Source organism: Erythrolamprus reginae, chromosome 2 (genome assembly GCF_031021105.1).
Source record: "Erythrolamprus reginae isolate rEryReg1 chromosome 2, rEryReg1.hap1, whole genome shotgun sequence".
NCBI lineage: Eukaryota > Metazoa > Chordata > Lepidosauria > Squamata > Dipsadidae > Erythrolamprus > Erythrolamprus reginae.
This window is the reverse complement of record NC_091951.1, coordinates 198,474,327-198,490,723: the sequence shown is the minus strand read 5'-3', so window position 1 is coordinate 198,490,723 and position 16,397 is coordinate 198,474,327. Positions and strand designations below refer to the sequence as shown.

General features: G+C 44.4%; 1 protein-coding gene across 1 annotated transcript; it reads right to left on the bottom strand.

Moving 5' to 3' along the window:
* Positions 1 to 4,389: 4,389 nt before the first annotated feature.
* Positions 4,390 to 8,013, bottom strand: LOC139161664 (lysozyme C-1-like). The gene is made up of 4 exons (XM_070741098.1): positions 7,878 to 8,013; positions 7,534 to 7,695; positions 5,312 to 5,390; positions 4,390 to 4,523 (listed from the first exon to the last, which is right to left on the bottom strand). The coding sequence occupies exons 1-4, from the start codon at positions 8,011 to 8,013 to the stop codon at positions 4,457 to 4,459; spliced, it is 444 nt and encodes a 147-aa protein (XP_070597199.1). The 3' UTR covers positions 4,390 to 4,456.
* Positions 8,014 to 16,397: the final 8,384 nt, after the last annotated feature.

Here is a 16,397-nt window from a genome sequence, read left to right as displayed (position 1 = left end):
TTCTCAGAGGAGAAGTTCTGACTTTTCCGGTGCAGCTACTGGATTTTATAGCCACAGCTTGTAAAGGTGGAAACTCAGGAGAGATCGATAATAAAGTATGTAGCAATAATTTCTAAACTTGATAACGGATCAAAAGAGGGTGTTGAGGAAAAAGAGGAAGGGAAAAAAATATTTTTAACTGTCATTTTTTAATTTCATAAGAAGTCAAACCAATTTTTAAAATGAGTGACAAAAGCATTTTTAGTTCCCTGAGAGATCCTGGGTCAAAGTCAATGAGGTGCCAAAAATGAACAAGTGAAGGTTACAATTGCATGATTGAAGCCCCATCATTTGTATATGCTTTCCATGTAATGTATGTGGAAAAGGAAGAGGGAATTTATTGTGTGGTGACTGCTGCCTTCTTGATTTTTTTGGACCCCCATTCCAAGGATATTCCTCTCTCTCATTTGGTTGAGTTTTCTATTTGGTTGTTTCAATATAACTCTAGTGAGAACCCAGTGAACGGCTACCAAAATTTTTACTACCACACTGTGGACGTGACTTATGCAGGATGCCCTGCATTTTCTTTCAACATCTTTCAGTGCAAATTGGGTGCTCTGGGGTAGAACTCCATTTTCATTACCCCACTGCGTTCCCTCCTGTCAAGGCAGTAGCCCACCCCTGTGAGAACCGTATTTTATTTTCTTGGTTTTATTGCCTTATTATCCTCCTCGAGGGCAGATAAAGAGGGAGAGCTGGAAAGGTGAAGATGAGGGTCTAGTTTTATATTTTCTTCTCTTATAAAATAATCCAACATGGATGCACAATGAATTCATACCTTCTAGCAACTTGTAACTTTTAACAGGATGCTTTATCATGTCTGAAACATGATCTTGAATATGGTAAATTTAATTTGATTTGATTTCTTTCATTTGTGCCCATGTTGAAGAGATATGGACGTGAATTGGTACATCAAAAATTGCCATGTTATATTATTGATTCCTCTGAATAACATTCATTGATTATGTGCCGTCAAATCTCTGTCAGCTCTTATAGATATTGTTTTTCTCCATCGTGATCTGAAATTGCTGAATTGTGCAACTGGGTTTTGTAAATTATTCATTGTATGCAGCAAACTCTACATAGGTTATCCCGGAAGACTATTCAGAAGTCAGATCTGGTCCAGAGGTGGGCAGCAGAAGCAGGGATGGGGTTAGTTAATTGCCACTTGGTCTCTGGGGAATTCAAGGTATTGTTTTTTATCTGCAAAAGCCCTATATTTCTGATCTGATCTATTAAACAGTAATAGGTCTTGGATCCCAGAAAGCAGGAAACTGTCTTTATTCTCCAAGATCCACACAGCCTCTACCCTGCTCTCTTTTAAAAGACCTTGAACCCTTTTCTGCTTCCTCATCACTGGCCCTCAGTGACATGACTCCGTTCCTGAATTGGAATCATTTTATGAACATGTTTGTGTATTCTGCACTTCTCCAAATCAACTTTTACATGGTTCTAATTTGTTACTTTTTGTTTTAACCATTGTTACTTGTATTCAGATAAATAGCTTCCAATTTTCCCAGGAAGAGCCACAGTGGGACAACCTATGCAGCAAACTCTACATAGGTTGTCCCAGAAGACTATTCAGAAGCCAGATCTGGTCCAGAAGTGGACAGCAGAGGTAGGGATGGGGTTAGTTAATTGCCACTTGGTTTTTGGGGGGAAATTCAAGGTGCCAGTTTTATCTGCAAAAGCCCTATGTGGACACAGGATACCTTATCTCAAATGTTATCTGTCTGTCTAATATTATTCAGAGACTAAGGAAATTTAACTTCCTTAAAGTCCTCCGGTAAAAGCAAGTAGAACAATGGCTGATGACTTCCTTCTATCAGTCCATGATAGAAAGTGTTGAGTCCTGAGACTGAAGAGGCTTGAGGCAGACTTCAAAACAAATAGCTCTTTATTGCAACTATATACAAGATCCAGCAGAGAGACAGGCTGACGTTTTCCTTTTTATAGGGAGTTGTCAGATGGCAGTTCAACACCTCTCCTCTCTTAATTGAAACTGTTAACTTAGCGTACATAGTCCTATAGATAGGTGGGAACCCTAATTGACTTTTGTGGGTCAGTAGGCGAGTTGGCTTCAGCCAAAGTTTGGGTCTGCTGTCACCTCTGGCTCTGCTCTTAGAAGATTTCACGTGGGTTGTGGTTTCTATTGAAACTGTTTCAGGATTGTGACATTGCTGGCGCCCTGGATTCTCAAGTATGTGGTCATTATTTGGGCAATTTTGATTATCTGCATTTGTGGGTTGGCAGCTGCGCAGTTGGTCTACATGCCACAACCATTTTCTCCTATCTGCTAATGCTATAACATAGGACCGGGGACCTGTAACCTCGATTATTTCCACAGGTAGCCATAAGGACCCCTTGGCAAAGTTCCTTGTGAATGCCTTGGTCATGTATTTTAAATGATCTGGTTTGTTTCTGAGTGACCTACTTCCTGTGGTTGGAGTAATTGGAGCTGCCAGCCCATTAGAAGCTCAGCTGGACTTCTTCCTGTGACTGCGCTAGGAGTTTTTTGTTGCACCAAAAGGAAATTATCTACCCTTGCTTTCCAGGCACCTGGGCCTAAGCACCCAAGTACCTCCTTAGCTGATCTGACCATGTATTCAGCCTGATGGCCACCAAATTTTAAATTTGGAGAACAGTTTGTCTTACACAAAAGAACAAAAGCCAAGCCTTAACATAACTGGAGGTTGATAATAGGTTGCCTATCATCTCCTGTCCAATTGTCTTTCCTTTATCTCATATATCATATATATTTTCTTCCTCTCATATATTTTCTCTTCTATTTTACATATTATCTTTATATATATTACTTCATGTCTATTCTCTTCCATATGTATTGTGTATTGGACAAAGAATAAATAAATAAAAATAAAAAGTTTGGCAGACAGCCCAGGAGGAGATCAATCTTCCTAATCATCCCTGGATTCTGAACAAGAACTTATGACAGACCCACACATGCGTATAGTGATGCATAGGACGGAACAACTGTAGGATTATTACAGGAGATAAGTGAGGCCACCTGTGGTTGGGTGTGGCTACTGTAATTAGTGCTACAGATAAAAAGAGCAGCGTGCTGGTTTAGCCTTGTGAAAGTTTATCTGATTCATATTATCGTCAAGAATGTGGTTTTGCTGTTTCCCTGTTCAAGACTGTGTGTGGACTTTCTGGACTTTGGAATTGGACTTAATTTCCCAGTTACTGGGTGAGAAATTGGATTGCATTTAACCTGTACCTTGTGTGTACCAGAAAATCCCTTTGACATTTAAAAAGGGAGTTTTTTCGGCTTTTCTGTTGATAAAGACTTTTGGTTTTCCTTCTATCGTGTGATGTGTGTCTTTTTGGACTAATTACCCTGTAATTATGGGCTGTTGGGACAAGCCGGCAGAACATAAAGGTATGGAAATAAATCAAGAAATCTGTAAGATCCAAGCATTTGCAGATGACCTTGTATTCATAATTGAGGATTCTGTACAATTGGGGTGTAGGCTGAAGGAAGTATTGGAGAAGGCTCTTCCCCTAGGCTCCACCAAGCAACATTGTCTAGTTGACGAGACCTGGAGAAGGCTGAGTCTGTGGGACCTCACCAGTCACTGGTATTCATGCAGCATAAGGTGGTCCTGCAAGTAATCTGCCCAATGCCATGTAGGGTTTTATAGGTCATTATGTAGATGATGACACCTTTGTAATTTGGCCACATGGGAAAGAAAAACTAGACAACTTCCACACACATCTCAACAGCCTACACCCCAAAATATAATTCACTATGAAAATAGAAGCCAACAGCCAACTTCCCTTTCTGGACGACCTAATCTACCAAACCCCCAATTGCTCCCTAAGACACACTATCTACTGGAAAAAAATACCCACCAACCACTACTTAAATGCACAATCTCACCACTACCCTTCACAGATCAACACCACAGCCAAGACCCTCATCTCCAGAACCAAATACCCATAAATAAAAAAGAACAGGTGGACTGGAGAAAATAACTTTGAATTTTAATTTGGGTGGAGAAAACCTTGGTACCTTCAGAGTTGGATTTTCACCAGATGTGCCAATATGATATGTCTAATAAATTTGAGGAGCATCTTGGTCTCAGAGTTTGAATTAATCACATTGGATCTGTTATTTGGAACTCTGACACAGTTCAATTATGTGAGAATAATGAAGGGCAAAATGTAAGAAATGAAAATGGCAAAATTGAGAATATTCATTTTATTGAACATTTTCAAGCAATATTTGAAGAGTTTAAAAGAGATTTTAAATCACCATTTGTATGCAAAGAAACTTCTTCTTCCCAACTTATGGGGTACACTTATCAAATTGAATTGTGAAAGATTGGTTATATGGTATAAGAAATAGTATCATTTTCATCACAAGAGGAGGAGCAGAAATACAGGCTCATCCATCTCAGAGCCGGCAGCCACGAGTCCATTGAGACAGATCTCTTCCCTTGCAGTGGTTCCTCCAGGCAACCCTAGAAGTAAGAATGAGAATATTGCATGTCTTTCCAAACCACATACATAGTTGTTTGTTTGATTATGTAAATCTACTTCAACATTTGTAGTAGAAAAATCCAACATTTTTTTTTGTTCCCACATATCGTAGGTACAATCTATATTAGCTAAAGCTAATGGGAGTTCAAATCCAAAATTTTTGCTGAGTACCAGAGGAATCACAAAATCCAACCCCATATCATAGGAACCCTCAGAAGGACATGCAGCAAAGTAATTTTTCAATTACTCTAAGTTTTTGACATGTAATACCATTATTGCTTCATTCTAGATTCCCAGTTCATCAGTTTCCCATCTAACCATTTGCTGCTGCAGCCCCTTTTCCTATTCAGTCTGTGATTGGAGGCTTCACAAATTATGTCTCCCTGTTTCTCTCACTGCATTATTTATCTGCCAGTCCTATGGGATCAGAGCCCTGGTGTTGAAAAGGCCATCTGCCAAATTCTTCTGCTACCTGCCCCAACTCTGTACCAAACCCCAATGCTGAACCTGTGATAAAAGATTGTGAAACAAATGAGAAGCACAAAAGTGGGTAACAGCTGGGAAATTACTGGGAAGAAATTATCCAGCTATAATAGGTATCAACAAACCCCTGTAGCAAGAAAAATACAAATTTCCATATTCAGAAATTGTATTTTGCCATCATGGTTAAACATTATACAATAATTTAAACTATGATAATTAACTTTCAAGACAGTTCAATTGCTCCCCAATGTTACAAGTGGAAGATGTTAAGGAAAGATTGACTTACCAGGCACCCATCCCTTGGGGATCACGCACAATTCTCTTAGCACATGCAATATCATTTGTGATGTCATCATTTGTGAAATCTGCCAGGAAAGACAAATTAGAATATGTCCCAACCCAGATGTTCTTTAAAAAATCCCAAGGACTTGCATAATACTGTTATTTAAAGCAGATTCTCACCCAAGTGACATTTTAGTTGTAGGACCTCAATAATTATTATGTAATGCATTCACTTCTTTAATAGTGTAATCTTCTCATACGGGTGTTGTAGAGCATGAAATGCCATTTCACATCCTCTAACTCTATAGAGTAACAAGCCTGAAAAGTGTAGAGCACTAGGAATCTCTTTTGCCTCTGGAGCTGAATATGCAGACTTTCCAACTATCTTTTCACACCCTTGTATAGGAGTGAGAAGAACTATCTCACAAAGAACCAGATTTCTCTGACAAAGGGCAGAGAGCACTGGATCAGGTTCCTTGTTAATTGGAGATCTAGTGATGAAATTGTTCCCTTTAACTTGTGCCTCTGGGGTGAGGTATCATCAATATGCAGATGATACCCAGATTTACATCTCCACCCCTTGTCCAGTCAGTGAAGCAGTGGAAGTGATGTGCCGGTGTCTGGAGGCTGTTGGGGTCTGGATGGGTGTCAACAGACTCAAACTCAATCCTGATAAGACGGAGTGGCTGTGGGTTTTGCCTCCCAAGGACAATTCCATCTGTCCATCCATTACCCTGGGGGGGAATTACTAACCCCCTCAGAGAGGGTCCGCAACTTGGGCGTCCTCCTCGATCCACAGCTCACATTAGAGAAACATCTTTCAGCTGTGGCGAGGGGGGCATTTGCCCAGGTTCGCCTGGTGCACCAGTTGCAGCCCTATCTGGATAGGGAGTCACTGCTCACAGTCACTCATGCCCTCATCACCTCGAGGTTAGACTACTGTAATGCTCTCTACATGGGGCTATCTTTGAAAAGTGTTCGGAAACTTCAGATCGTGCAGAATGCAGCTGCAAGAGCAATCATGGGCTTCCCTAAATATGCCCATGTTACACCAACACTCTGCAGTCTGCATTGGTTGCCGATCAGTTTCCGGTCACAATTCAAAGTGTTGGTTATGACCTATAAAGCCCTTCATGGCACCGGGCCAGATTATCTCCGGGACTGCCTTCTGCCGCACGAATCCCAGCGACCGGTTAGGTCCCGCAGAGTGGGCCTTCTCCGGGTCCCGTCAACTAAACAATGTCGTTTGGCGGGACCCAGGGGAAGAGCCTTCTCTGTGGTGGCCCCGGCCCTCTGGAACCAACTCCCCCCAGAGATTAGAATAGCCCCCACCCTTCTTGCCTTTTGTAAGCTTCTTAAAACCCACTTCTGTCATCAGGCATGGGGGAACTGAGATATTCTTTCCCCCTAGGTTTTTACAATTTATGTATGGTATGTTTGCATGTATGATTGGTTTTAAAATAAGGGTTTTTAGCTGTTTTAGTATTGGATTGTCGCATGTTGTTTTTACCACTGTTGTTAGCTGCCCCGAGTCTACGGAGAGGGGCGGCATACAAATCCAATAAATAATAATAATAATAATAATAATAATAATAATAATAATAATAATACATTGACTTGTGGTGTGGTGGGTGGTGTGGAGGCACAAAATGAGATATGGCTGTGTGAAGGAAGTTAAAGGATTTGTGACAATTTGGGAAGTAGAGTACAAAGTGGAGGAGCAGATTGAGGAATGATAAGAGGCCCACAGAAAATATTACAGATAATCCAAGCAGGAACCTGAAACTACTTTGACAGGCAGGAAGATTCAATGCAAAACTTTGTGAAGCACTGGACAAAATTGAATAAGTACAAAGAGTACTAAAGGAGAAGAACGACGAAAACTTCCCTTCAAAAGTTTCACCTGACTTTCCCCCCCTTTTCTAGTGTAATAAGTATCAGCACTTGGTAGTTGATCAGATCAAGAAACATACATTATAAGGATCGCAGGGATACTACATCATAATAACAGCAACAATAACATAATTTTGAAAGCTTGTCAAAACTTCTGCCTCCCACCTCATATACCAAACAGAATCAAGAGTTATTTTCACTTTTGGATGTTTCTTTCTTTCCCAGGACTGAATTATAATTTTTTTCCTCATTAACTTTATCTTAATGGTTCTCCTAACAACTCTTGCATTGCTTCATCAAGATATTCTGTATTCCATATACTAGGTGCCTTACCACTGCAAGACTTATTACAGCCATTAGCTGTAGGGCCCTGGTTATTGTTGCACCAATAGCGGCTGTTTATCTGGAAAATCCCATAGTCACGACTGCCATCCGTGTTTCGGGGCCCCACAGCTCGACTATTGTATCTGCTCTCATGATAAGCCATGCAGATCCCTTCAAAAAAGGAAGAAAGCAAACAGGGAAAGGAGTATAAAAGGTTATTGTCATAAATGAAAAACTATCCTGGTTTCTTACACATTCTTCCCCCAACCAATGAAGGGCCTAAGGACCCATCCCTCTGGAAAACCTTTAGCCTGGACCAAGCTAAAATAGAGAGATAGAAAGAGTAAACTCACAATCGCCCAATTTGACCCCGCGATATCCATCCATGCCATTTCTTTTCAGAATTGTAGCCAGTTCACATTTGGAGTATACTTTCGCTTCATTGGCTGCAATGAAAAGGAGGAGGAGAGCGAGCGCTAAGGCCTTCATTGCTGCAGCTTCTCAGAGGAGGATGTCTGACGTCCAGTGAGGCTTCTGGGTTTTATAGTCACAGGTTGTGAAAGTGGAATCTCAGGAGAGATCGATAACAATGTATGCAGCAATAGTAATTCCCAAACTTGAAGCAATAATGGAGTAACCAGAAGAGAGTGTTGAGGACAAAGTTGAAGGAAAAATATTTTTAACTATCATTTTTAATTTCGTAAGAAGCCAAACCAATTTTTTTTAAAAAATGAGTGAGAAAAGTATTTTTAGCTCCCTGAGAGATCATGGGTCAAGGGGAATAAGGTGCAGAAACTGAACAGGTGATGGTTATAATTACATGATTGAAGCTTCATCATTTTTTCTGTGTTTTGCATGCAACACATGTGAAAAAGGAAGAGGGCTTTTATTGTGTAGTAACTGCTGCCTTCTTGATTTTTTTTTTTTTTGGATCCCTGTCCCAAAGACATTCCTCTCTCTCATTTGGTTGAGTTTTCTGCTTGGTTGTTTCAGTACAATTCTAGTTTCAGTGTGTTTGTGTGTGCTTTTTTTTTGGTGTCTCATGAAGTTTGTAGAGAAATGCAACGTGCTGAAATTACTCAGAGAATTGTATTTTATTTCCTTAGTTTTATTGCCTTATAATCCTTGATGGCAGAGGAAGATGGAGAGCCAGATAGGTGGGAACGAGGCTTCAGTTTTCTATTTTTTACTCTTATAAGGGAATCTGACATGGATGCATAATGAATTCATACCTTCTAGCAACTTGTAACTCTTAACATGATGCTTTATTAAAAACTTTCCGAAGTATGATTTTGACTTCAGAGATTTAATTTAATTTGTTTCATGATCTGAAATTGCTGATTGGGCAACAGGGTTTTGTAAATTATTCATGGTATGCAGTTTGAAGTAAACCCAGAGACAGGGTTAGGTGAGAACGGTACCTTTATTTCAGCTCAGGAAAGATAAGTGACTTTCAGCTAGTACCGTCTGCGCTATCTGGGAGAAACTGCTCCTTTTATACATTTGCGGTTCCCGCCAAAGCAAGAGCAGCCGCGTCTGAGCCAATCAGGAGCGACTTCCTGATTCTAGCTCAGACAGCGCTTTAACAAGGAACAAACTATTTACAGAGATACAAGGTAGCCATTACAGGATACAACACAGTTAACTTTACATAGGTTGTCCCGGAAGACTATTCAGAAGCCAGATCTGGTCATGAAGTGGGCAGCAGAGGCAGGGACGGGGTTAGTTAATTGCCATTTGTTTTTTGGGGGGAAAGTCAATGCACTGGTTTTTATCTGCAAAAGCCCTATGTGATCACAGGATGCTTCATCTCCAATTTTATCTATCTAATATTATTCAGAGAGTAAGGAGACTTCATTTCCTTAGAGTCTTCCAGAAAATCATTTGGAACAACAGCTGATGACTTTTTTCTACCAGTCTATAATAGAAAGTGTCCTCACATACTATATAATGGTATGGTACACTGGTTTAAAACCTTCAGACAGAAAGACGACAACAGAGAGTGATCAATTCAACACACACAAAAAAAACATTGGTTGCCCTCTAACACCATAATAATAATAATGAAAGATGAAAAAGAAACAAATGAAGCATTAAACATGGAAAGCCATAATGCACAAAATTCATTTTATTGAAGCAATTTTAAAAGATTTTAAAAAGCAAAAACCTTCCCTCTTTTCCACCAAGAAACCATTTAAAAGTCATCATTTGTGTGCAAAGAAACTCATTATTCAAAGTGTGTGGAGTGCAAGAGGAAAATCAAACTGGTCAGTGTGGTTATATAAGGAATAATATCATTTTCATCACAGGAGGAGGAAGAGAAATGCAGGATCATCAAACTTGGAACTGGCAGCCTTGAGTCCATTTTGACAGATTTCTTCCTTTGCAGTGGTTTCTCCAGGCACCCCTAAAAATAAGACTACAAATTAAAAATAAGCATAATGCATGCCTTTGTTGATCACACATATGATTGTTTCTTTGACAATTTCAGATGATGTAAGTCTCCTTGGAGAGATTGGGGAAGGTAAGCTAGTGGCAACCCTCATTCCTTCATTTTTCCTATCCTTTGACTTTCTTTCTTAATTGTTAATCTTCTCTTCTCCAGGTAAAAATGTAACAAATTACAATTGTTTTAGTTATATTTCTCACAATAAAGTTTACATGCTACTGATGCTCAATATAGTTTGGATTCCCACATCACCTTGCCAGAGCCCACGGAGGTCATTGCTCAAGGGAGTTAAAATCTGGAGTACAGTGATCCCTCGATTTTTGCGGTCTCGATTTTCGCGAAACGCTATACCACGGTTTTTCAAAAAATAATAATTAAAAAATACTCCACAGTTTTTTTTCTATACCACGGGTTTTCCCACCCGATGACATCATACGTCATCACCAAGAGTCACTTCTCTCTCTCTTTCTCTTTCTTTCCTGTCATTCTCTGCTTCAATCATTTTCGCATTTCTCTTTTTTCTCCCTTTTTCTATCATTTTTCTCTCTCTCTCTACCTTCCACTCTCCCCCCTCTTGCTCTCTCTCTCTTTCTCCCTCTCCCTCTCTGTGAGAACGCCTTCCCCCACCTCTCCTGCAGCCCCCTCGCTGATAGCTGGGACGAAAGTGCTCCCCCTCCCTTTCTCTTCCTTTTTCTCTATCCTTTCTACCTCTTACTCTTTCTTTCTCTCCCTCCTTCATTCAATTTTCTCTCCCTCCCTTTCCCTCTCTTTCCTTTCTCTCCCTCCCTCCCTGTGCCTGCCCTGCGCCACCCAACAGGGACGGACAGCCCCCGATCATCGGTTCGTCGCCCCCCCCACAGAGGGAGATCGGGCTGGCGAGGGCGTTGGATCCGCGTCCCCAGCCACCAGAGGGAGATCGGGCTGGCAGGGGCAGTGAATCCACCTCCCCAGCCGGGCAGAGGGAGATCGGGCTGGCGAGGGCGTTGGATCCGTGTCCCCAGCCACTGGAGGGAGATCGGGCTGGCAGGGGCGGTGAATCCACCTCCCCAGCCGGGCGGAGGGAGATCGGGCTGGCGAGGGCGTTGGATCCGCGTCCCCAGCCACCGGAGGGAGATCGGGCTGGTGGGGGCGGCGAATCCACCTCCCCAGCCGGGCAGAGGGAAATCGGGCGGGCGGGCGGGGGGGGGGCAGCCAAAATGGTGTTTTTACTTCAGCGCCGCTACATCGCGGAAAATCGATTTTCACGGGAGGTCTTGGAACGTAACCCCCACGAAAATCGAGGGATCACTGTATTGGTTAAGCACTAAAAAGCTCATATTGCCCCGGAAGCGGAGTAAAGACGCTGAGACATATTGTGGATTAAATCATTTTATTAAATTAACATAAATTTAAATAACGTAACTTTAAATACGTAAATTTAAATATTTAAATTCAACTTAACTAAGGACCTGCTGAGGCCAAAACTAACAGGGCGGAAATTCCTGCCAGAAACTTCCTTGGCAACATTGGGCATAACTCCTTGCTGAACCAGGTGAAGGTAGCCACCTTCACCTGGATCCAAGCCACGCCTCTTAGTCGTGTGGGAGGAGCTCACCCTCCAATCCCCAAGGGAAATTGAATCCGGTGATTCCCATGGACATCCTCTCTCCAATCCCCGACGTTGTTCCAACCTCTAGTTCCTGGAGAGAGGCGGTCCATCACCCTTTAAAAAGATGCCCAAAGGAGCATGCGCAGTCGCTTCTAATTGCCCATTTCCGCCCCTAACCTGCCAAACCCCAGTGACCAAAGGGAGGCCTATTCTGACATCTATGTGCGCCATACCCCCAACCAATCCATCTGTACTGTCAGTGTGGAAAAGGCGAAAAAACGTCCGCCTCTAAAGGGGAGGCCGCAAAAAATTCCTATTCGGCCCCGAAGCGACCTCCTAAGGACACACTGTTAATAGCGGAGGGCGGGTGGGTGTTCGCTTCTCAGGGGCAGCCAGGCAAGGAGGAGGTCCTGCTCGGATCGCCTTTAAATAGGGCGATCAAGGACCTCCCCTTGCTCCTAGAATGCACCGCGCCTTTCTGGCGCGCTGCCAGAAGCCAAACTTCCGGTTTCACTGGAAACCGGAAGTTCGGGTCTCCGTGAAGCTGCCAGCAGCGTCCCCCTGCTCCGGGGGCAATTTCGGCCAGCGGTTCAAGCCGCCGGTTGGGCATTTCTATCCAAAACCTTAGAATCCTTGAGAATAGCACTTATCAGACTAAAATCTAAGTAATTTTGATTGTTGAGCACATAACATTTTATGCTGTGCTTGTAGATCCTCAGTTTAAGGGATTTCCATCTAATGATCTGCTCCTGCAGCCCCCTTTCCTATTCACCCTATTCATCCTGTGATTGGAGCCTTCACAAACTATCTCTCTCTGCTTCTCTAACTACCATGTTCTTTACCTACCAGATATTTGATCCCATGAAACTTGTTCCTGGGATCAGAGCCCTGATGTTTAAAAGGCCATTGGCCAAATGCTACCAGTCCCAGCTGGCTGCTAATCTCAATATCGATCCTGTTTTAAAGAGATTTTAAATTAGGTGAGACAGACAGAAATTGAGGGTGGATACAAAATTACAGGAAGTAATTATTCCGTTACAATGGGCATCAACACTCATGCTGGTAAACTGGATGTCAGTCTGCTTTAAAACCTGGATTTAACAGTCCACTAATCCCAGGTTTAGAGGTCTGTTAAACCCATGTTTTATCTAAAGTGAACAAAATGCAAGTATAGAAACAAAATTTTACTTTCCAAATTCAAAAAGTGTATTTTACCACCCAGGCTAAAAGTTGCACAATAATTTAAAGAAAGGCAATTAACTTTCATGATCACAAGTTCATTGGCTACCCAATGTTACAAATGGAAAATGTTAATGAGAAATTGACTCACCAGGCATCCATCTCATTGGAATCTTGCACAATTGTCATAGCACAAATAATGTGAGGTCATCATTTACGAAAGCTGCAGAAAGAGGCAAATTAGAATATGTCCATGTTCAGATGTTTCAAAGGTATTTCCAAAGATTTGCAGAAAATTATTTAAAGCAGATTCCTACCTAACAGGAATTTTAGTTATAGGAATTCATTATTTATATATATACAATACATTCACATTTTAATGGTATAATCTATTTTCTCTATAGCTGGCATGGACCATAAAATCCTCTTCTCATGTTTTAACCAAGGAGAGTAAAAATTCTGAAAAGTATAGAACACTAGGAATCTCTTTTCTCTCTGGAGCTGGATATGCAGGCTTCCTAGCAGTCTCGTTGCACTCTTGGAAAGGAGTGAGAGAGCCCAAGAACCAGATTTCGATAAATAGATATATTGCTCTGAGTTAAAATGGCATACAGAAAAAATGTCCCCATTTTGGTGGAGGGGCATGAATGTTGTTTGGTGGTGGACACTTTGAACACTGAGCACATTGGTATGTGTTGCGGCGCAGTCGGAGTAACAGTCGGACACAAGGAATGGGTATAAATAGGGTCACTTTTATTAAAACCAACTTGAATTAACTATTTAACCAAATAAGCCCACGTGACCTACAGTGGTGCATAAATCAAATGGGGGCGGAATTAACTTTCCAACCAAACTCAAATGAGCAACTTCTAGGGCGAAAGCTCCGTGCCTGGGTGCAGGGTCATGGTAAAATTACACCTGCCCCCTGCCCCATGCCACGCCCCCACGGCGTGTGGGATGGCTCGCCACTGGTCTCTGATAATCTCCATGCAGCGAGCCACAGGAGGGACCCCCCTCACCGAACCCAAGCCGGTCGAGCCCTGTAATCCGAGAAGGAGATCCCCCCATACCTCAGTAGAGGTGCCCCTAAGGAGATCACACGTTGCTGCTTACGCCCATTTCCGCCCCCTATCGGCCGTCCCCCCCCCAGTGACCTTGAGGGGGGGGCACTAGTCGGTGAGTCCACCCCCTAACCACACTCCCACGCACAGAGTGGAGCAGGCGAAAAAAACAACCACAGCTCGGCCAATTTGCTGTGGCTGCAAAAAATTCCTACTCGGCCCCACCTTGGGCGACCCATCATATGCACCCTGTAACAGAGGGAGGGTGGGCGGGTGTCTCACAATGCCGGGTGAGAGAAACTGCGCCACGAGGCAGCCCCTTTTATAGGGCTGCCTCACTCTCGCCCGGCCAATGTGTGCCCCGCGCACACCAATGACGTCACTGCGGCCCCCGGGGATGACGTGGGGCCGCCGGCTCCGCCTCCAACATGGCGGCCTCCTTCCCCCCGACCACGCCGCAACTCCGTGCCGGCTGGTAAGGTCGCCGGCGGTTTTGCGGCGCAGTCGGAGTAACAGTCGGACACAAGGAATGGGTATAAATAGGGTCACTTTTATTAAAACCAACTTGAATTAACTATTTAACCAAATAAGCCCACGTGACCTGCAGTGGTGCATAAATCAAATGGGGGCGGAGTTAACTTTCCAACCAAACTCAAATGAGCAACTTCTAGGGCGAAAGCTCCGTGCCTGGGTGCAGGGTCATGGTAAAATTACACCTGCCCCCTGCCCCATGCCACGCCCCCACGGCGTGAGGGATGGCTCGCCACTGGTCTCTGATAATCTCCATGCAGCGAGCCACAGGAGGGACCCCCCCTCACCGAACCCAGGCCGGTCGAGCCCTGTAATCCGAGAAGGAGATCCCCCCACACCTCAGTAGAGGTGCCCCTAAGGAGATCACACGTTGCTGCTTACGCCCATTTCCGCCCCCTATCGGCCACAGCAGGGGGTAAAATTATAATTTATTCCCCCTGCTCCCCCCCCCTGCACATGAATGTGCAGGCACCTCTGCAGGTCCGCTATCAATTTATCATTCCCCTTATCTGTTAAATGTACCCCGTCCTGCCTATATAAATCCAATTGGGATGCCCTGACATCGGGGTGGTCTATCACTCCCCCCCCGCCTGGAGTACCCACTTCGTAACTGCTCTGTTGACCCTCTTCCTGGCCCCATCAACCGCCCTGGGGTTCCTAGCATGCTTCCAACACCTACGTGGCAAGATGTTGGACCACAACACGCGGGTGTCCGGCCACCGCTTCCAAATTACCTGTAAACCATCCCAAATGTGCCACAACAAGTCAACTCCCGTCACTGCTCCCAGGTCGTTTCCTCCCACATGTAAGACCAACCAGCCAGGCACCCCCTGCACCTTCCCACTGTTGAACAACAGGGGAAGCAAATCAAACCACCGTAGGCCTCTACGGCCCAACCATTGAACCATCACATGCCGTTCCAGCTCCAACTGCGTGCCTGGCATTGTCACCTGGGCCCTCTTCTCGGCCCAGTATATCATGCTGTGGCCACAGATCAGGATTCTACGCGCACCCTGTATGTTATCTAAAAGGAAGGGAGGAAACAAAGCAGCGTTAGAATTGGCCGCCCAGGCCGCACCCCGTCCTGCCCATTTCACCTAAGGGCGGATGTAGGACCGGAAGGCCGCGGATCTCCAACGGCCCACCGCGCGTATGTCCGGAGTGCTGAAACCCACTTCGGCTGCAAAAGAAGCTGCACCAATCCTGAAAGAGTGAGTCCCAAAACGCTTGGGGTCCAGGCCCATCCGGGCCAAGGCCTTAGTCGTCACCGCCCAAAACTGGTACCTGGTGAGAGGTTCCCCAGAGGAATGACAGAAAAGCGGGTCGGGATCACGGCCCCTAAGGGCCCAATACTCTGAGATTGCTCTCACGGGGCACACCCTCTTGTGGGTAGTCGGGGAGAGCTTAACTGTCACGCCCCGTCCCTTATGATCCGTTTTGGATCGGCGCAGCCGTAGGAAAACTGACCCCTGCCTAAACCTAATATCTTTTGCCGTAAAGGCATGACCGGAGCTATCGAACCTGGATGCTGCCAAAACCTCGCTTATACGAAAAGCTCCAAAAAATAAAGTCACCGCAGCCGCGTGGTAAAGTGCAGCCTCGTACTGGGAGCGGCAGAGCCCGTCCCATAAGTCTCCCAAACCCCGCAGGTGAGCTAACTTAAGGGGGCACCTGCTGTCACCCCGGGCCAGGCTCCTCTCCCTAATCCATCCTTCCAGTGTTTTCCTAACTCTAAAGTCCCCCGTGGTGTCTGAGAAACCCCTTGACTTGGCTATAAAAGCCAAGCCAGCCAGCTTACCCCGAATTGTGCGGGCTGACAACCCCCGGTGTTTACTAAGTGTACAAAACTCAAGTAGGTGCTCGACCGGGGCCGGCCAAAGCTGATCATATCTCCTAAGTTGACGAAAAGCCCAAAATTCCCTACCTGCCCGCTGGTACGACCTCCTGGTGCTTGCGGCTATGGACCTGTCCATTGCCCTGTTTACTTCGGCCCTCCAATCAGCCACAGGTGCTGGGGGGCTGCCTCCGGGTGCTCCTCGGCCTGTGGGGCAAGCAGCCGGAACCT